At 37.3% G+C, this 17,395-nt stretch overlaps 1 protein-coding gene across 2 annotated transcripts in view; it reads right to left on the bottom strand.

Annotated features, from left to right (window-relative positions):
* Positions 1-536: 536 nt before the first annotated feature.
* PSEN1 (presenilin 1) overlaps positions 537-17,395 on the bottom strand; it is a 30,033-nt gene continuing 13,174 nt past the window's right edge. For both annotated transcript variants that reach the window (XM_044436089.1, XM_044436090.1), the window contains 9 exons: positions 17,099-17,355; positions 15,683-15,824; positions 14,272-14,339; positions 12,417-12,637; positions 9,744-9,842; positions 8,556-8,642; positions 6,926-7,099; positions 3,788-3,906; positions 537-2,585 (listed from right to left, as the gene is read on the bottom strand). In XM_044436089.1, the coding sequence (XP_044292024.1) occupies positions 2,430-2,585; positions 3,788-3,906; positions 6,926-7,099; positions 8,556-8,642; positions 9,744-9,842; positions 12,417-12,637; positions 14,272-14,339; positions 15,683-15,824; positions 17,099-17,355 (1,323 nt within the window). In that variant the 3' untranslated portion in view covers positions 537-2,429. The remainder of the gene's footprint in view (positions 2,586-3,787; positions 3,907-6,925; positions 7,100-8,555; positions 8,643-9,743; positions 9,843-12,416; positions 12,638-14,271; positions 14,340-15,682; positions 15,825-17,098; positions 17,356-17,395) is intronic.

Raw genomic sequence — 17,395 nt, 5'->3', positions numbered from 1 at the left:
GACAGAACCCTATGAAAGTTTATAGTTGTAGGCCTTTTTTTTCTGTTACCAGTTGCGTAGGGATTTTGCCCCAAGAGATTAGTCTGACTAGCCAACTACATTAGGTTTAAAACCATCTTGGACAGAAAAGTTATTATACGAACAACAATCTGGCATCATTTTAGTCAGTTGAACTTGTAATGTAGTATTTTGGGACACCCACGACGATCACAATAATTTCTGGAGTTGATGTTGATAGAACAATTCCTTGGAGAGGTTCCTGGTTGTTTGCTTTTTGTACTTAAGATTCTTAATGTTTCGAGTATGCTGAATGTTTTCCAGGCCATGGTCACCCAGCAAGCACCACTGCTTCCTTGATTTGACCAACTCAAATTTTTAATGCTATGTCTATTCTTTACTACAAAGATACTTTGGAATGGTGCATTGGTCAATGTAGATGATGCAGTATAGATTTTTTTATACAGATACTACATTAGATGCCCTTCAGGATCAACCGTAGTATTCTAGAAATAATGAGAACACATAATAAAAGAGACTTTCTAAGATTCATGCATTATTTATTGTAATAATTTGATAAATACAGAGAAAATTGAAATAACCTATCAAAATTATGTTTAATTGAAAAGATGTTTTAAAAAGGCTTATTCACATTCAGTTCAGATTATATACAAACCAGTGTCTGAAAAAAGAAAACCAAATGCTAGAGCAAAAATTCAATTCTACTCCATTTCCAGTATTATGAAACAAGAAGATCACACCACTGTACAGAACCAGCTACTGCAGATGTCTTGATAATGGTCTTTACACTTAGCTGCCAAAATAAGATACCAATAAAACTGAAGAAAATGTGTTTATCCATCCTAAAAATCCTTCTAATGGACTCCAATATTGTTTCTTTTACCACATCAGCAATGTGGTAATGTACAAGGACAGAATTCCAACCATATCATCCCAAATCTCATGAGCCAAAGTAATCCATGACTGCAGCCCTTAAAAGTTTGGTATTCACTATGGTTTGAATATACTATATTAGCCCCGTATCTTCATTGCCACCAGAATGTAGACACTTAACTAGCCTCATTTAACTACAGATACAGATAACAATGCTACTTCTCATTTTGTTAGCAATCGGTCTTTAATAAATTCCAGTATACAGAAAAAATAGAAAAATCCATTTTCACAGTATTTCTGTCATGCTTGATTTGACTTTCAGACTTCTGCTGATAAGCAGTTCCCTAATGTTCTCTGTAAATTTTGGGAGAAGGTATAAGAACTAAAGAATGACTGTGCTAAAGAATCCTGAAGGCAAATTTGATGGGCCTGTTGGGCAGTGGGGTATAAGCAAATCTAGCTAAACAATACATTAGTGAATCAGCATCTTTCAAAAGATTCTGAAATTAAATGTGGTCAAGAGGATATGAAGGGCTGAATTTACCTAGTCCATCTCCAGAAGCCATTAATGCCTTGCAGTCCCTTCAGTCTTATAAAATATGTCTTGTCCCTTTTACAGTATGACACACAACATTTTACACAATGATCTCAAGAAAAACTAAAACAATTGTAAGTTTGAGAACAAAATATGAATTTGCTACTTCATTTAAAAAACCCTAGAAATGTTTTGGTGTGATGTGTCAATGGCTATCCTGTAGCTTTAAGAGTGTTCTGTCTTCTTATCTCTTAATATTTGTATACATTATATAGCTCAGAAATAATGTTGAAGTAGTATTCAGAATAGTTATGAGAAAAGGGAGAAATCCAAAAATGGGTTATATAAATTTAGTAAGAATTACATTTATTTGGAAATCAAAGATCACAATCTTGATCGATGTCTAGTCTGTTGCAAACTGAATCCAAGGAACATTTGGCAGCAAAATCAGGAAATATATTTTCTCTGTTGAAGAATGCTCAGAACTTCAAAATTTCTACACAGGCTATTGTGTCTGAATGACAATTAGAATTGTAAAAATGTATCACAAAGCACACAGAACGGCTTTCATGATTTTCTCTTTAGACAAGATAAAATCCTCTCATCTACAGAGGTAACTTGATCCCACACTGGGATCAAGATGCAACTGCTGATAGTTGGTGTTCTGGAGGCAGGCTGACTCTTCTAACATTCAGACATGTTCGTCTGATCTACCAGCCCCCTTTGCAACAATCTTCAACACTGGGGTGGGGGTGGAATTGCTGTGCTGAGTAGTTAATGTTGCTGGTGAAAGCATAGGCAACCTTTGTACATGTGGTCCTTTCAGAGACGTAGAACTCCAACTGCTGAGGACTCACTGTCCTATTACCCATTAATTTTTACAGAGAAGAATCCTGTAGTGCCCAGCACAGTGGGTGCTTTAAGAAATGGGAAGAAATACGTTTTCCCTCCCATATTTGCTACAGTCAATACTAACGTCCAGCAGTGGTCAACTTAAAGTGTGCTAGATATAAAACTGATGAGAAGCTAGCTGGTCCATAAAAGGTTGCACCAAGTTATCTGTGGCAAAGTAGAAAACGAGCCCAAAGGTTATGGAGATTGGAAGAGCTGGTAAGGCTTTTTTAAAGATGGCAAGCAACAAGAGGGTAAGGCACAAGCCCTGGAGAAAAAAAGGAGACAAAAGGCATGCACAAATTAGATGGTGAAATTCTCAACACAGAAAATAACAGACTTATGTGTTGACCCTAAGGAAACACAGCAAGGCAGAGTGTAGGATAGTCCATGATAACGAACTGGGCAAGGAGAAGGCGCTCTCAACTAATTAACTACACCTGGGCTAGAGAGCAGGAAAACCTACTTCTCACCAAACAGGTAAGAGCTGTCTGTCCAGCATCATGCAAAGAGGAAGAATCACATTTCATTACATTGCAATCAGATGCCATTTGCACTGGGACATTCAAGCGGAGTAAATTAATTCCTTTAGAATGTTATGGAAACAATAATCTCAATCATTCTGGACTATCTGGAAGAATTCTGGCCTCTTCCTTGAAGGTCTATTTTCCTATTAAAATAAACAGGCACTTAGGCTTGCATTCATTTTTGATGAAGAAACACCAATATGACAGACAACCCAATCCTCTTTCGTGATACATTGACAGGGCACCTGGTTTGCATAATCATGGTGTGACTAACAAGCCACACTGGTCTGTTTACCCTTCTATGCTCGCTGGCTATATTTCGTTCATTACCATCAGTGGCATGGCTTCCCATGTTTTCTGAACTTGAGCAGCATGGATAGTTTGAGAGGGTAGTGATCTGCAAATAATCCATGGGCTGTTCTTGGGTTTTTTGCAGGTTGTGGCCTCCCAGAAACAAGCCAAGTCATGTAGGTCAGATGACACAGAAAGCTGCACCACTGAGGTCAATTAAGGAAACTGGGCTGGCATCACAGTAGGCAAATAAATCACTATGGCTTGTTTCCCTCTTTGTTGATCATGCAAACCAATCACATTAATGACAATTTACATAGTTTCAAAGTGGGCCAAATAACTAAGCCAAGACGGACTCCAAGAATGCTCTTTCATGTTAAGCTTTTACATTTCAGATTATGTAACTATGACCCCAGTTACAGGGAAAGAAAGATTAGACTCATTCTTGCTTTGAACAAGGAAGTGTTTTTTATTTAAGGGGTGGGGACTGCAAGAAAGGTATAAGGCTGCCTACTTGACAAGGCAAATTAAAAAACATCCAATGGAATACTGTTCCAAAATGAGATCTCCCAATGGTCACTACTAATTACTTCACTTTGCCCCTAAGCACAGGGACAGATGATTGCTATTGCCACTTTATTCATATACTCACAATTAAAATGGCTACAAAACAGGCTAAAGTTGTGTTCCAGTCTCCACTGGCTGTTGCTGAGGCTTTGCCAACTAGAACACTGTAGAAAATGAAGTCCCCTAAACCAAGCTTAACTCCTCCTGCAAAGGAAAAAGAGAATGGCTAAACGAAGTTTTAAAAAAAGACTCCTGCCCCTTGGTCATGAAATTAAAGCCACCATTTACAGTAACTTCTGTTTAATCATAATCCCTGAAGGAACAAGCAGGACATTTAAAAGCACCTGTCTTTTCTCTTGCCAACTCTATGGCATCCTCCCCCCTCCTCCTCACATTACATTAATACCCTACCTTTCTTCCTCTTGCAAGAAGTCCAAGGTAGCTTACAAGGGTTCCCCTTGATTTTAACCTCACAACAACCACCCTGTGAGGTAGATAGGTTAGGCTGAGAATTTGTGATTAACCCAGTGAACTTCATGATTGAATGGGTGTAGAACCTGTATCTTCTGAGTCCAACATAGTAACCATTATGCCAACAATATTCCAAATGTTTGTATTATGATGTCAAACAGATGTGACTGAACAAACCTCAACAGTTGTTTTGATCTGAAATCAAAAGTTAAGTTAATTGAGTTGCTAAGGGTTCAAGTCAATCTGAATGTCAAATTTGGAGGCTTCTAGGAATCCTGTGAAGGTCACCTTCACACTCCTCCTGCCCTGATATTGGTGGCCTAAGTACAGTACTTAGGAAGGCCATTCCAGTAGTTATAGGCAGCATATAAATATGTGAGTGAATAAATAAATACTTCAGAGGGGCAGAGGAGACTGAGCTGCTTCCAGAATATCTTGTACCTTCACAGAACTTGTCTCCTTCCTTCCCTACCATGCTGAGCATCCCCCAAAACCCTTATCTGAGGTCACTCTTGTGACCTTGGAGAAACAGCTGCCATGAGTCTTTCTACACCAGATGCAAGAAGCAAGGGGATCTAAGTATGGATTTCCAGGGAAGTAAGTGTGCTTTGCTGACCTCATAGCTCAGAATCCAAAGAAATCCAATTGCCATCTAGACACTGTCTGAGAGCTATGGGATTGTGCTACAAACAACGAATTCTAGAAGTTGGAAAATGAATCTAGATTTCAGTGAATCTTTTGTTTGTGTATGCATTCCCTTTGCCTCTCCCACAGCAGCAGAAACAAACTAACCAGATAGCTTCTAATGAACAGCAGTTCCCAGTTTTCTCCAAACCATGGTTACAAATTTTGGAATAAGCCAGGTTATTAATTTCAAACCATAGTAACTAGCTTACCAGTTCTAATAAAAGTGGTTAAGCAGAACCTTTCTGGTTTGTTTGCTTACACCATAAAGAGAGGAGCAAGGGGCGTGCATATGCAGGCATACTGCTTGTTCCTATCTTGACTTTTAAAGAGATGATATGATAATGAAAATGCAGTTACCAAGTGGGAACAATTGACCAAGAACCACATAGAAGAGTTTTAAAATCTTGTGGTGGTTATAAACATGCAGAAAGCGGGGTGCGGCCTCTGATTGAGAAGTTCAGTCTTATTACCCCTCCCCTGCTGCTAAGAAGCAGAGAAGGTAGTAGCACCAAGTTTAAATGCGTGGTCTGGTGTTAGAGATTACTGACTTCCCATACTTACAGCAGATGGCAAGCTTGTCAGATACTTCTTGCATTTCCTAGCCATCTTCCAGCCCTGTCTGTGTTGTTATCAAGTGTGTATCTTTGGCAAATCCAATGAAATGAAATATAAACTGTTTTCATTATATGTCTTATTTGATTACAGCTTTCTGATAAATACAACTTTTGTTTTCTTGCCTAGAAAGTAAATAAATTGCTTGGAGTTTGCAGGTTTTGCTTAAAATGATAGCTTGCCCACATACAATGCTACAGCCAGTGCCCCAGTGTCTCCTACCAGGTACCCATTATAATTTTTTAAAGGACTATGTGTCTAATTATGATGCATCTTTACATTTAAACCTATGTTTATGGTTTACTGCTAGCTTTATTATTATGACAATTAACAGCTTGGCAGGCTTTTACAAGTACAGCATTCAGTTAACAGACAACAGGAGGGTGTCTGCATTCTCATTCAATTAAATAAAACTGGAGACATACCTAAATGTTTACTCAAGCCTTCAAGTTACAGTGATAACTCTGACCCTCATTCTAAGCCCAGTGGTTCCCATTAGGCATTCACCACATTGATCATCAATTATCCTTGATGTGAGATAACAGTAGGTATCTCTTTGCAAGGTCTTTTTCTGATCCACCTACAGAGTTAGACGTTTCCCTAATAAGCATACAAAGAATCATGATTTTGCTAGTCACATTCCTTCCACCTTCAGGGGCAAAGATGGTTTACTATGTGGGTCTGCCTTTTCTACCGTATCTATTCCTATCAGTTAAACATATATACCCACATTGGAGTGATGGGTTTGAATCCCAAATGTATTGTGATGTACACAACTCTTCTAACTCAATTTGCAAATTGCCTTACTAAATGACATTTTGATACAGTGCTGCAGTTGACACATGGCATCTTCATGACATGTATGCTGTGCCCTGTACAAAAAGTAACTGTATATTATATTCTCTGCTGATCAGTTTCTGAGCAGGCTGCATAAGTTTGGAAAACAGAACTCATGACAACATGTGTTCTATGATCTAATGAGCTTTCCAGGAGTTTCTGTCCTCCTAATTAACATAAGCTCAGCATTCACATGCACGACTTTACCAACAATGTAATAAATAACCTACAGACACTTCTTGTAAACTTGATTAAACACTTGCAAGGCCTGGAAATGTATGTTTCCTCCTCACTTTCTAAGCAAGTCTCTTCAACATTTAAAACAGAATTGCAAGATACGCTTTATATCCCCTCTCTTCCTGGAATAGAATTAGTTTTATTGGAAAAGTGACAAACCAGTTTTCATGACACCATAAATGAACACAACACTCCCCAGTTACTGAGTGCAATAAATTAATCAGTCACACCAAGGTTAGAGTCTTGTGAAAGTTTACAGGCAAATCAATAACTATGCCTTTTACAAAGGTTCAAGAAGTGCATTCCAAAGCAAGAAGCTCTACATGGTCTTTCATTGGCCTGAAAAGTTAATGCATGCTTATCTGGAACTACTACTCACTTTCCTCTGGGTCCTCGCTCGCTACAGAATTAGTGGGGAGAGCCTGAACAGCAGCTCGTGTTGCAGGGGTTGATCCCACAGGCCCTATCCTCCTATCTCGTTGCTGCTCCCATTCCTGATTGAAACCTCCATCGTCAGCCTCAGCACCTGCACTCTGGTTCTGATTAGCTGTGACTGAAAAACACAGAAACCTGAAACTTGTTCTTAACATTTTGACATAACAAGAACAAATGACAATTCCAGCAATGCGCGATTTAATGACTATTTAATATAATGAAAAAACACATACACACAAAGACCCAAAGATGTTTCCACTGACCTCTGTGAATACCCAGGTATGACACAGTTGGGAAACATATTCCTAGTATGCATATGAAAATTATTCAAACCTGTTCTAACACACAATCATGGATGCAGAATGTAGTGGAATTTATTTCTGAGTTAACAAGCATTGCTTATACTGTCAGTGTAAATGAAAAAGAAAACACCTCCTAAAACAGACCACATTTTGCAATTTAATTGTAAACACACCAAGACCCCCATATCTGCTGGTTCAGTTATTGTGTTTTCCCTTATCTGTGATTGACCTCAGTCCAAAAGAGAAGTCCTAAGTGCCAAAGAGAAGTTGTAAAGTGCTTCCTTTAAGTAAAAATTCTCGATTTAACATGGAAAGGAAAAATCATATGCTGAGGTTGCTAGGATGTATAGTTAAGAACAAATCTTCTATCTGTGAAATTGTGAAAAAAGAAATGTATATGTACAGTATATAATGTATGCTATTATCCGAGGTTTCAGGCAACCACTGGGGGGCTTGGAACCTATCCCTGCAGATATGAGGTTCTGCTATTTGTACAAGAGCAGGTCTTTAGATATTACTGAAGCTTGCTAACCCTGCATCTAGAAATCTGAAAAAGAATGTTTGCTTTTTACTTCCATAAAAGCATGACATACTTCTGGTTACAAAAATATTAGCTGACCTCTCCGTTTCCTGTCCCTCTGAATATGACCTGACCTCTTCATTCCCTGTCAATTTGCCTGGGTTTCAAGAGAAATTTGCAAGGAAGGAGAGGAGAGCACACGAGAGAGATGCTAACTGCTGGAATTAAGATGCAAAAGCTTTCTGACTGGTAATAGTTCAAGATAGTATTGCCACATAGTTAAGCAGTTTAGGGATGGAAGAAAGAGATGTGCTGTTGATTTGCCTTTTCCTCTAGGATCAGTAATAAATCATTTTGACAAACAGTAGTCTTCTTTACTGATTACTTTTTAAATGAGAACAGAAAAAAGTTGGGACAGATGTAGAATGTCAATATTTGAAGTGTCTGCATTGCTGTAACAGAAGACAAGAGTCAATCCTTGCAGAGTGCTCATGACAGGCTGCAGGCTTCACAGGATTAATCTTCATGCTCATGCTAGAACAGGGAGGCCTCAGGATTACCCCACTGCCATGGCTGCATGTTTGTTTACTCAGGGCTGCAAGTGCAATGACAAAACTATAGTGGGTCTGATTATTTGATTAACCCAAGGAAGGGTAAGTTGAAGTTTCTTATGGGTCTTTGTGAGGCCATTTGATGAACACCCCCCCACCACACACACACACACTAAACAAAGAAAGATAAATGAACCATACCTTGTTTATCATAAGTAGAGTTTGGGGGAGCTTTCTTTTGGGCTTCAGCATCTTCTTCAGCCATGTTTACTAGCCATATCATTGTTGCTTTTGGACAAATAAGAGACAAGCCTGGTTAACTGATACTACATTGTCATGATCCCATTGCATAAAAGTAGAATTTTTGTAGATAGAAACATTTTGCAGCAATTTGTTTAGACAGTATGCAAACAAAAGAATGTCTCTGTTTACAGTGCACTTATTCAGAATGATGTAAAACTAAAGCATGACCAAAACAGGATGTTTTCTGTCTGTTTCCGTTTCTATTTTCTGGTATCTGCCCAACTAACATTAAATTAGAAGCCTATCTTGCTGAAAATCTGGTATGTTCTACCTGAGAAAAGCTTTGTTGTACAAAATTACAAAGCTACCTTAATTTGAAACAAAACAAAACAAAAAAGTGAACGTTCTTTTTAATTTTATCAGCACAAATACATAGGCATTGGAGGCAGAAACAGCAAACTCTTTAGGAATCAGGAGTCAAAGATCAGGTCTACTTCAAGACATAAACCAAATCCAAACAGACAGGCATAGTTGCTTTACTTGTACCAATCCTAAAGTCATTTGTGCCAGTATATCTACATGCACTGATAGAATGTGTAATTTGTGACCTTGCTCTGGTGGACTGGTTAGTAAATTCTATCATTTATTAAATCAATTTCTGAAAGGAATATGGGTCAATAAATGTCTCTTGAATCTCCAAGGTAAACTTTATTTTTTAAAGTGGTAAGTATCTTCAAAATGCTGTAAATTGGGCAAGGGTTGTTTTCGCCAAGACATTCTGCCTTATATCCCATGTATTAGAGATAAATAAACATGCAAGTGCATGCATTGGATGCAAAACGCTGAAAATAATAAAAATGTTTATAGAGGTTGTTGTGTGCAATTTATCGCCCTGACTAAACCATATCATTTTACTCTCCTTCCTTTTTTATTTACAATTACACAAAAAGTTCTTTCTATCTTGTGACAGAATTTTTGAGTGTTTGAGCCAGCAGCAAACAAAGACCTAAGCCCCAAGGAAAGGAAAATGTGACACACAGCTGTGCATCTAGCATCAGGTAATTCAGCAGAAAACCAGGTGGATTATATATTTCTATCAGTTCAAGAAAAGGTATCAGATTACAAATCTCAACTCTGTATACCCACATGAGTAAATGAGCGCTGGGAACAAAGTTTCATTTCTTTCTTGAGCTGTTTCAACCAGCATACGAAGAGGCCCTTTAGGACACAGTACAGCAATCAGATCTGAAAGACAGACATTAAAGTGAGTGAGCGAGCGAGAGCGTGACTTAGCAATATGGCTTCTTAAATGCCATACATTACACTACTTAGCGGAGCTCAAATATAACATCTTGAACCTTAGCTGGTTTTTCTGCAGACACATTTTTATCTACTCTGCATAAATGGATAAATTGCACATAAAAAACTACTACATCCAGTTCAGTGAACAGTGAGAAGATAAGACACATTGCATAGGCTAGATAGTACACCTAAATTAAAATAAGTACAAAACATTTACTCTCTAAGCTTTGACAAAAACTAAAAGATGACAGAAAGATAGAATTGCTTCTCTATTTTCAATTGGTTTCAAGACTGAAAAGGAAAATTCAAACAGAAAGAGGTGCCATTAGAGACTCAACAGAATCTGAAAAGTAGCTTTAGCAGCAGAAAGATCACTTAATAGGACAGCTTTACAAGCAATGACTGCAGTATGATACTGAAAATTAAACAAATTAAATATATATATGATAACATGGATGCAGAACTCTGAGGAAGAAATATCCTTCCGCCAATAGGAAACCTTATGGATGAAAGATACAACATTTACAGCTAGTCAAGCACTAAGAGAAAGCTAGTACAAGATGTTCTTTTGTTGATATTTTACTCCAAAACATATTGAGAAAATGGACAAGAAGTATAATGGAAAGTGCTGGAAATGCTATATATAGAAGATAAGTTAAAGAATTTTATGTCAAATGGAAAGTCTATTATATATCCTTTATTAAGCAATTAAGAGTGTTACAATTAAGTATTATGTACACAATGATAAAGTAATATACTTGCTTTATGAATTTAACTTTTTATTATGATATTGCTTTATCTGGGAAAGAAAAAACAATTGCTGCTGGGTTTGTGGATATGTTATAAGGTAAATTATTATTTACTTGATACCCATGTTAAAACTTTTTTTTTTGTAATAGCCAAGTTTTTTAAAGTCATAATTGTAGTTATAAAATTGATAGAAGTAAAAATACCTATTGACTTTTTGCATAATTTCCTGCACTTAGTGCTATATGTGTAAGTGAAAATTAGAGGTCAGCTAATATGTGCTATGTGTATATGTGAAAATGTGTAATTTTTGTGTAAGGTCCCTTGCTATCTTTTTTTCTTTCTCATGTTACTTTTTCTTTGCTTTTTCCTTTTATCTATAAAATAAATAAGAATAATTTCTGATGGCAATAATGCAGCCATTCTCACCTCTACCTGTCCCACCATAGCACCCAAATAGCAAATATTCTGGTACTTTCAATTCAGGATGCACAACTGTTCCATCCCTACAACCACTATTAACATGTTTGTGGGTTTCCCATCCTGCACAACCATGTCCTGGAGAACTGCTCTGCTTTTCTCCCTTACAAATCCTACAGAGTGGCAAAACAATGTAAGACAGAAAGTAATACATTGCTACCCAGTGTAAGGAGTGTTCACACAACTAATCTCTGTGCATTTGCATTGGGATTTTGACATACAAAGAGGCATGCACTGGGTCACCCCACTCCCTAGTGGAGCATCTGTTCCAAAGGGTTACAATTGTGGAGAACATATTGTATGGATCAAGCCTATGTGTGTTAAGCTCTATCTGTATGGAATCCTATGCAAAAGTTAAGTTGTATGCTCAGATAGGTAGACCATGGAGTCAGGGTGGTCTGGCAGTTTTTGTCCCTACCATATACACAGACTGAAAATTGGAACAAGAAGGCTAAGATATATTCCAGTTCAGTAAAAATAATATGAAGAATATTGTTCTAAAACATGTTTAGAAACACAGTAAGCTGCATGACTATGCCTCTGCAGCAAACTCATGTCATAGTGAACACAATTTTAAAGTGGAGTGATGCTCTGTCAGAAGGGATTAATTCTTGGCTGCACAAATGGAATTATCCTGAAAAGTCTTCTCTCTTTATGTAGCACATTACCAGTCTAAGCATGAAAATCATATTTTAGCACAAATCAGCATAAATAAGCCATACTACGAAAGATCACACAGCTTTTTCGAGCTGAGATGTTATGCTGTACAACAGAAAAAAATAAGAATATATCAAATGCAAGCAGTATTCAAAGTGGTTACAGGAAGAATCTAGTAATAACAATTAGGATTTCTCCCTTCAATTCGTTAAGTTAGTTTTGCGATTATACATGTTTCTTGGAGTTACTTTTCTCTAGCAAGAAAAGTTCTGTTGCCTTGCCCCTCCCACTAACTTTTTTGAAGCTAGGTGTAGGGCTTGATATCTATCTCCTTTAAGCATCCGTTACCTAGTTTCATCATAGACACAGTCAAAGCCTTTTACATAGGATCAAGGAAAAGAAAGTAATAATATGGTGAAAATACATCATCCTTTTTGTGCTGTGAAGAGATTTGGATAGGGAAGCATAATGAAGGCATTATACACATTCACAACATGACATCTGACTTCAAAAGCATACCAGTTAAAAAGTCCAGTTCTGGATTCTGGTTTTCTAAAACTTTTGCTTAAGACAGAAAAGTGGCATGCTAGGGCATTGTTGTTTCTAGTACAGTATTTAGCTTGAGGATCTTACCATACACTGAAATTACTGCCAAGATGAGCCAGGCAGTCCACTCAGGAAGGTATTTGATAAATACCAGGGCCATTAAAGCACTTATCATAATGAGGTAGGCCTGTTGAAGCCGAAGAGGGCCTTTCCAGTGAATGCAGATCATTCCTACTACGCCGAAGTTCCAGATCATAAGTGCTATGGTAATGTAGTCCATGGCAACATTATAGGTCTTATAAACCTCCCTATAAAACACAGAATAGATTAAGGAAAACCTGTTAACCCAGACACTGGTGATTGTCATAATATGCAAACAAGTAACAGTTGAACAAAATGAATTATACTTCAATTTTTTTCTATCATAAGCTCAAAATAATAATTTCCCTTAGTCCTAACCTAAATGCAAAATAATTCTGTTTGGAAGGAATACTTGGTTCAAGCATAATTTCAATTCAAGTCCCAGTTTACTAAGTATTGTATATCACCATTCTTTTCTTCTCTTTTGCCTCCTGGGAACGTAACAGTAATTATAACATTGAGATTCCAAGTGTAAGTTCTCTACTCTATAATGGCATTTTATTGGAAAAACAGAATTCAGAACCTTGTCTTTGTCTACTAGAAGAGCAAATCAAGTAGGCGTTGCAACTTCAGCAGGAGATAAGGCATGTGTGAGAAGTTATTACTGTAAAGTCTTAACTAAAAAATCAATTATTTATAAAATGACTGCACAGTATTGAAGAAAAAGAGGCATCAGCATAGGGGGTATGTAAGAATTCATACAGTTCTCAACTTTGATTTTTAAAATGGCATTTAAAGCAATCAAAGAACTGTACACCTTTTCTTAGAGAGTAATTTTGAGTAGGATTTCTTGTGGACTGCAATTGTGCACATTAAAGAAGCCCAAATTAATCTCAAAAAGGCAAGTTTACAGCCCAATCCTATCCTTTTCTTAGCTGCTGCAATGGCAACAGCATAGCAGTTATCATATCATCTTTATGAGGAAAAACAGATCAGAGTTGGAATTTTCTGTCCAGTTTGCACCTAAAAGTAGGTCACCTGCCCTGTTTAAGTTCTGTGCTATGACAAGATGCCAGGAACAAACTATGTAAGCCTTAGAATGACACAGGTGGATTTTATGAGGCTCTCACCTCCATTTCTACCTCACGGGTCACTCATTTGACCCATTCCCCTGTGTACTATGATTTTCATATGCCAAATTTTATCAAGGAATGTTACTATTCCTGTGCTGCACTATTCCAGCACAGCACAGGAGCCAGAGACAGCTGTCACTTGGAAACCTGCAGGCAAGCTGTTCCATCTAGGTCTTTGGTCTTGTTTTCACTGCAGTGTTCAGGAAATTGGAACATCAGTTCTCAAACAAATGGGAAGTCTATACATAGCTTTATTTCCTTGAAATCCAAATGCCTAGATATTTCTACAAAACAAGAAAAAGTATGCACCTATGCTATTCTACTGCATGTTATCAACACCCCCCCTACCCAGTATTACTGGGATCTAAGAATACGTCATTCTCAAAATATTGTAGCTGAAAGGTATAATTCCTACCAAGGTTTCTGTAAGAAAGGTATAATTCCTACCAAGGTTTCTGTAAGACAGATGTGAAGAATTGTCACCAAATGTGCAAAACTCTGATTAGCCCTCCTCCAAAGTGTGAGTATTCATTTAATAATGCAGTGCGAGTGGGATGTCTGAGAACACACATTGCTGAACAATATTGCACTGGGGTACCTGCTATTCAACATATACTTTGAGATTTACTATTTTCATAATGGGTGTGGACTTTATAATTCATCAAAAAACAGATGGATCTGTTTATCCAGAGTTCTAACTCCAAAGATCATGATTTTTGAAAACTTACCCCAAATAAATGAATGAGAAAAAGAAAAGCAAGAAGAGAGAAGAAACGATGAGCCACCCATGGATCACCTGAAACAAAAACACATCAGTATAGATTTTCTTCAGATCTGACATTAAAATGAGCATATTGCATGCTCATTCTAAAAGGAGAGTGGATCCTAGATAACATTACTTTTTGAGGTGAAATCCAAAGGCCTGTGCATTTCCATACAGACACTCAGGATTTTGTCCCAGTTCTTACTGCAGTGCTTTGTGCCCTTGAAAGGTTTCTCATGTAACTCCAGAGCAATCTGTGCTTTGGGGGTGGGGGGAGTGCATGTGTGTATGCTTGGCAAGCTGTGTGTGTGCCCATGTGAGTATTACTCATACATGAGGTTCTTTGAATCCCAGCCATCACCATGTAATTATAGAGGTCACACCTTCACATGATTTGGAAACTAAGAATGCCTAATAAGAGAAAGGGGTGGGATTTAGAACCCAATAAAACAACGTGCCCCAAATTATACTTTAGTTTGTACAAATTTGAATGTATGTGAGTGGCCAGAAACTTGGAATATCTAAAACCTTTAAGCAGAAAGTTAAATAAAAAGCTAATGTAAAATCATTGTTTTCAAATCTTAGATTGTTGCACTCTTTGATGTGGCAAATTACTATCAAAAATACTGATCTGATCTTTAAATTCTGAAACATAGCCTCCTAAACTCTCACTATCAGCTGTAGCCAATTTTAGCTAATCAATACATCAACAAAGTAACAGCTATGCATGTATGGCGTAAACCAAAATGAATGGACAAATAAGTTTAGAGACTGCAATAATTTAAACCTATATTTCTGAAAATCACCAAACCTAGATGATTAAAAAAATCTAGCAACAAAGAATGTTTGAATCCTGTTGATCAGAAAGTTGTCAGAAAAGAAAATTATGGTAAGTACAGCAGTAGTTACACACCAAACTATTTTCTAACGAAATTAGGTAATACATGTTTTTCAAGTACACTTCTTCAAAAGACAAGAATTACTTCATAACAGCATGTCAAGGCTGGTCTCACATTTTTTGATTTAAAATGTTCTCATGTCTCACTCAGCAATTGCGCCCACACTAATTGATTTGTTGCTACAGACTCCACATTACCTGCTAAAACCTGACAAAAACTTTGCTGCCAGAATTTGCAACACAGGGTTTACTGTTCTAAAAATGTGGCCACTAAATTAGTTATAGAAAGGTTTAACCGCCAAATTAGATATTTATGACTATCCTTTTCTATACTGAAATGCCTGAAAAGGAAACGGTTATTTTCATTATCATCTAATGCTCTTCCACAGTTGATATTTAGGTTAGGCATAGTTTTAACAACTATTTTAGTACTGACTACACTGGAAAGATAACTCATTCCAAGTAAGCTTCAACTCACCTTATAGCACCGGTACTTATAAAGCACAACCAAGAATATTGTCATGACAACAATGACACTAATCATGATAGCAGCATTGAGAACAGAATTCAAAGCTCTTTGTCCCACTGTTTCAGTATCTTCTGTAAAGGGGGTATAGATGCTGCAATACAATCCAGATTGAAATAAAAGGTCAAAGTTGTGCAATACAGTGCTCTTTAAAAATTCTTTTTGATTAAGCACACCAAAGAAAACTGCTACAAATAAACAATATATTATGAAATATATGCTTTGAATCACAATTCTTCTAAATAATGCTGTTATGTATACACCACCTAGTGGCTATGAAATGAATTACAAGCAAGTTATTGATTACCCCATTTACTGCTGCAAACAGAGTCAAAATGAGACATGGGACATGAATAAGCTAAATAAAAGGATCATGTTTCTCATTTAAAAGACTGCATCCCAGGGATGTATTTTAATTCAGAACCAAAGATTTACTGTGATGTTTGAATAACTTTAAAGTGTAGAAAATAATAATATCAGAAATGTCATTTCAAAGGTTACTGTATGGGGCTAAAAAAGGGAGACCCTTAACATTAATTGGAAAACCATTTTATTTGAGTACATAGAAAACAATCTCAGGCTATTTATTTAAAAAGTACAAGGCACATGTTTAGTTTACATGACAGCATAAAGGGTTAGGGTCCTTCAAGTGTCTTTCTACTGACAAAAGGTTTTTATCAGCAGAACAAGAAGGAAGCAACTTCCCCTGCCAATCCCAAAGCTTCTTTGGGATCCTCCAGAGCAGACTGGGAGTGCAGCACACCATCCATCCATGGTAACACAACTACTCCATCCATCCATGAGCCACAGAACCCTTCCAAGTAGTAGAACAACACTACTTGGTTTCTACCTAGCATCTAATCTATACACCAAAAAGTGTTGGGAAGAATGCTGTTTGCTGTTATGTTTCAGAGAACATGACTGAAAATAACAACTGTAACACCAGTTGTGTTTGTTTAGAACAGTCAAAAGTGTAATATGGGTTGGGTATGATTCAAAGTGGAAAAGTTGCAGGAAAAAGGTTGTCAAAAACTTTCCTTTCTAAAAATACATCTCCAGTTGCTTCCCTTCAGGTGGGATTCATTTCTGGACTTGAAGCCTGGCTGGAAGAAAAGCCAGAGGGGAGGGGTTTTCATAGGGATAATCTTCCAGGGGGAAGATTTGATCTTCTGTTTCTGCCCACACTGTCTTTGTATGAAATTATAACCATGTCTCTGTTTCATACTAGTTTGGTTTTGACCCATGGTCAAACTGACTGTCATAATGTCCAGTTTAACCTTGATTGAGTTTAGTGGAAGAACAAAAAGGAATGAATTACAGAACATCAAGGCAACAATGACAAAAAGCAAAGCAAACTCTGATACATACAGCTGTCCATCCTTGCGTGTGTAAAAACTGACAGACTTGATAGTTGCAACTACCACCACCATACAAAGTGTGACGGGTGCAAAGAGCATGATCACATGCTTTGCCCCGTATTTCAGTGTTAACTCCTCTTCATCGTCATCATCTTGTTCCACCACTTGGCGAGTGCTGTGCTGTGGCTGCCCATTAGACGCTGAATTGGAATTATCATTATGTCGCTGATTGCTGCTCTCGTGATGCCGTCTTTCGGTGTTGTCATTCTACAAAAATATTTTAAAAATTCGTATCTGTAAGTATCCC

Source organism: Varanus komodoensis, unplaced genomic scaffold, assembly GCF_004798865.1.
Source record: "Varanus komodoensis strain SLA01 unplaced genomic scaffold, ASM479886v1 scaffold3, whole genome shotgun sequence".
In the NCBI taxonomy this organism is placed as follows: Eukaryota; Metazoa; Chordata; class Lepidosauria; order Squamata; family Varanidae; genus Varanus; species Varanus komodoensis.
This window is presented reverse-complemented; position numbering and strand designations above follow the sequence as displayed.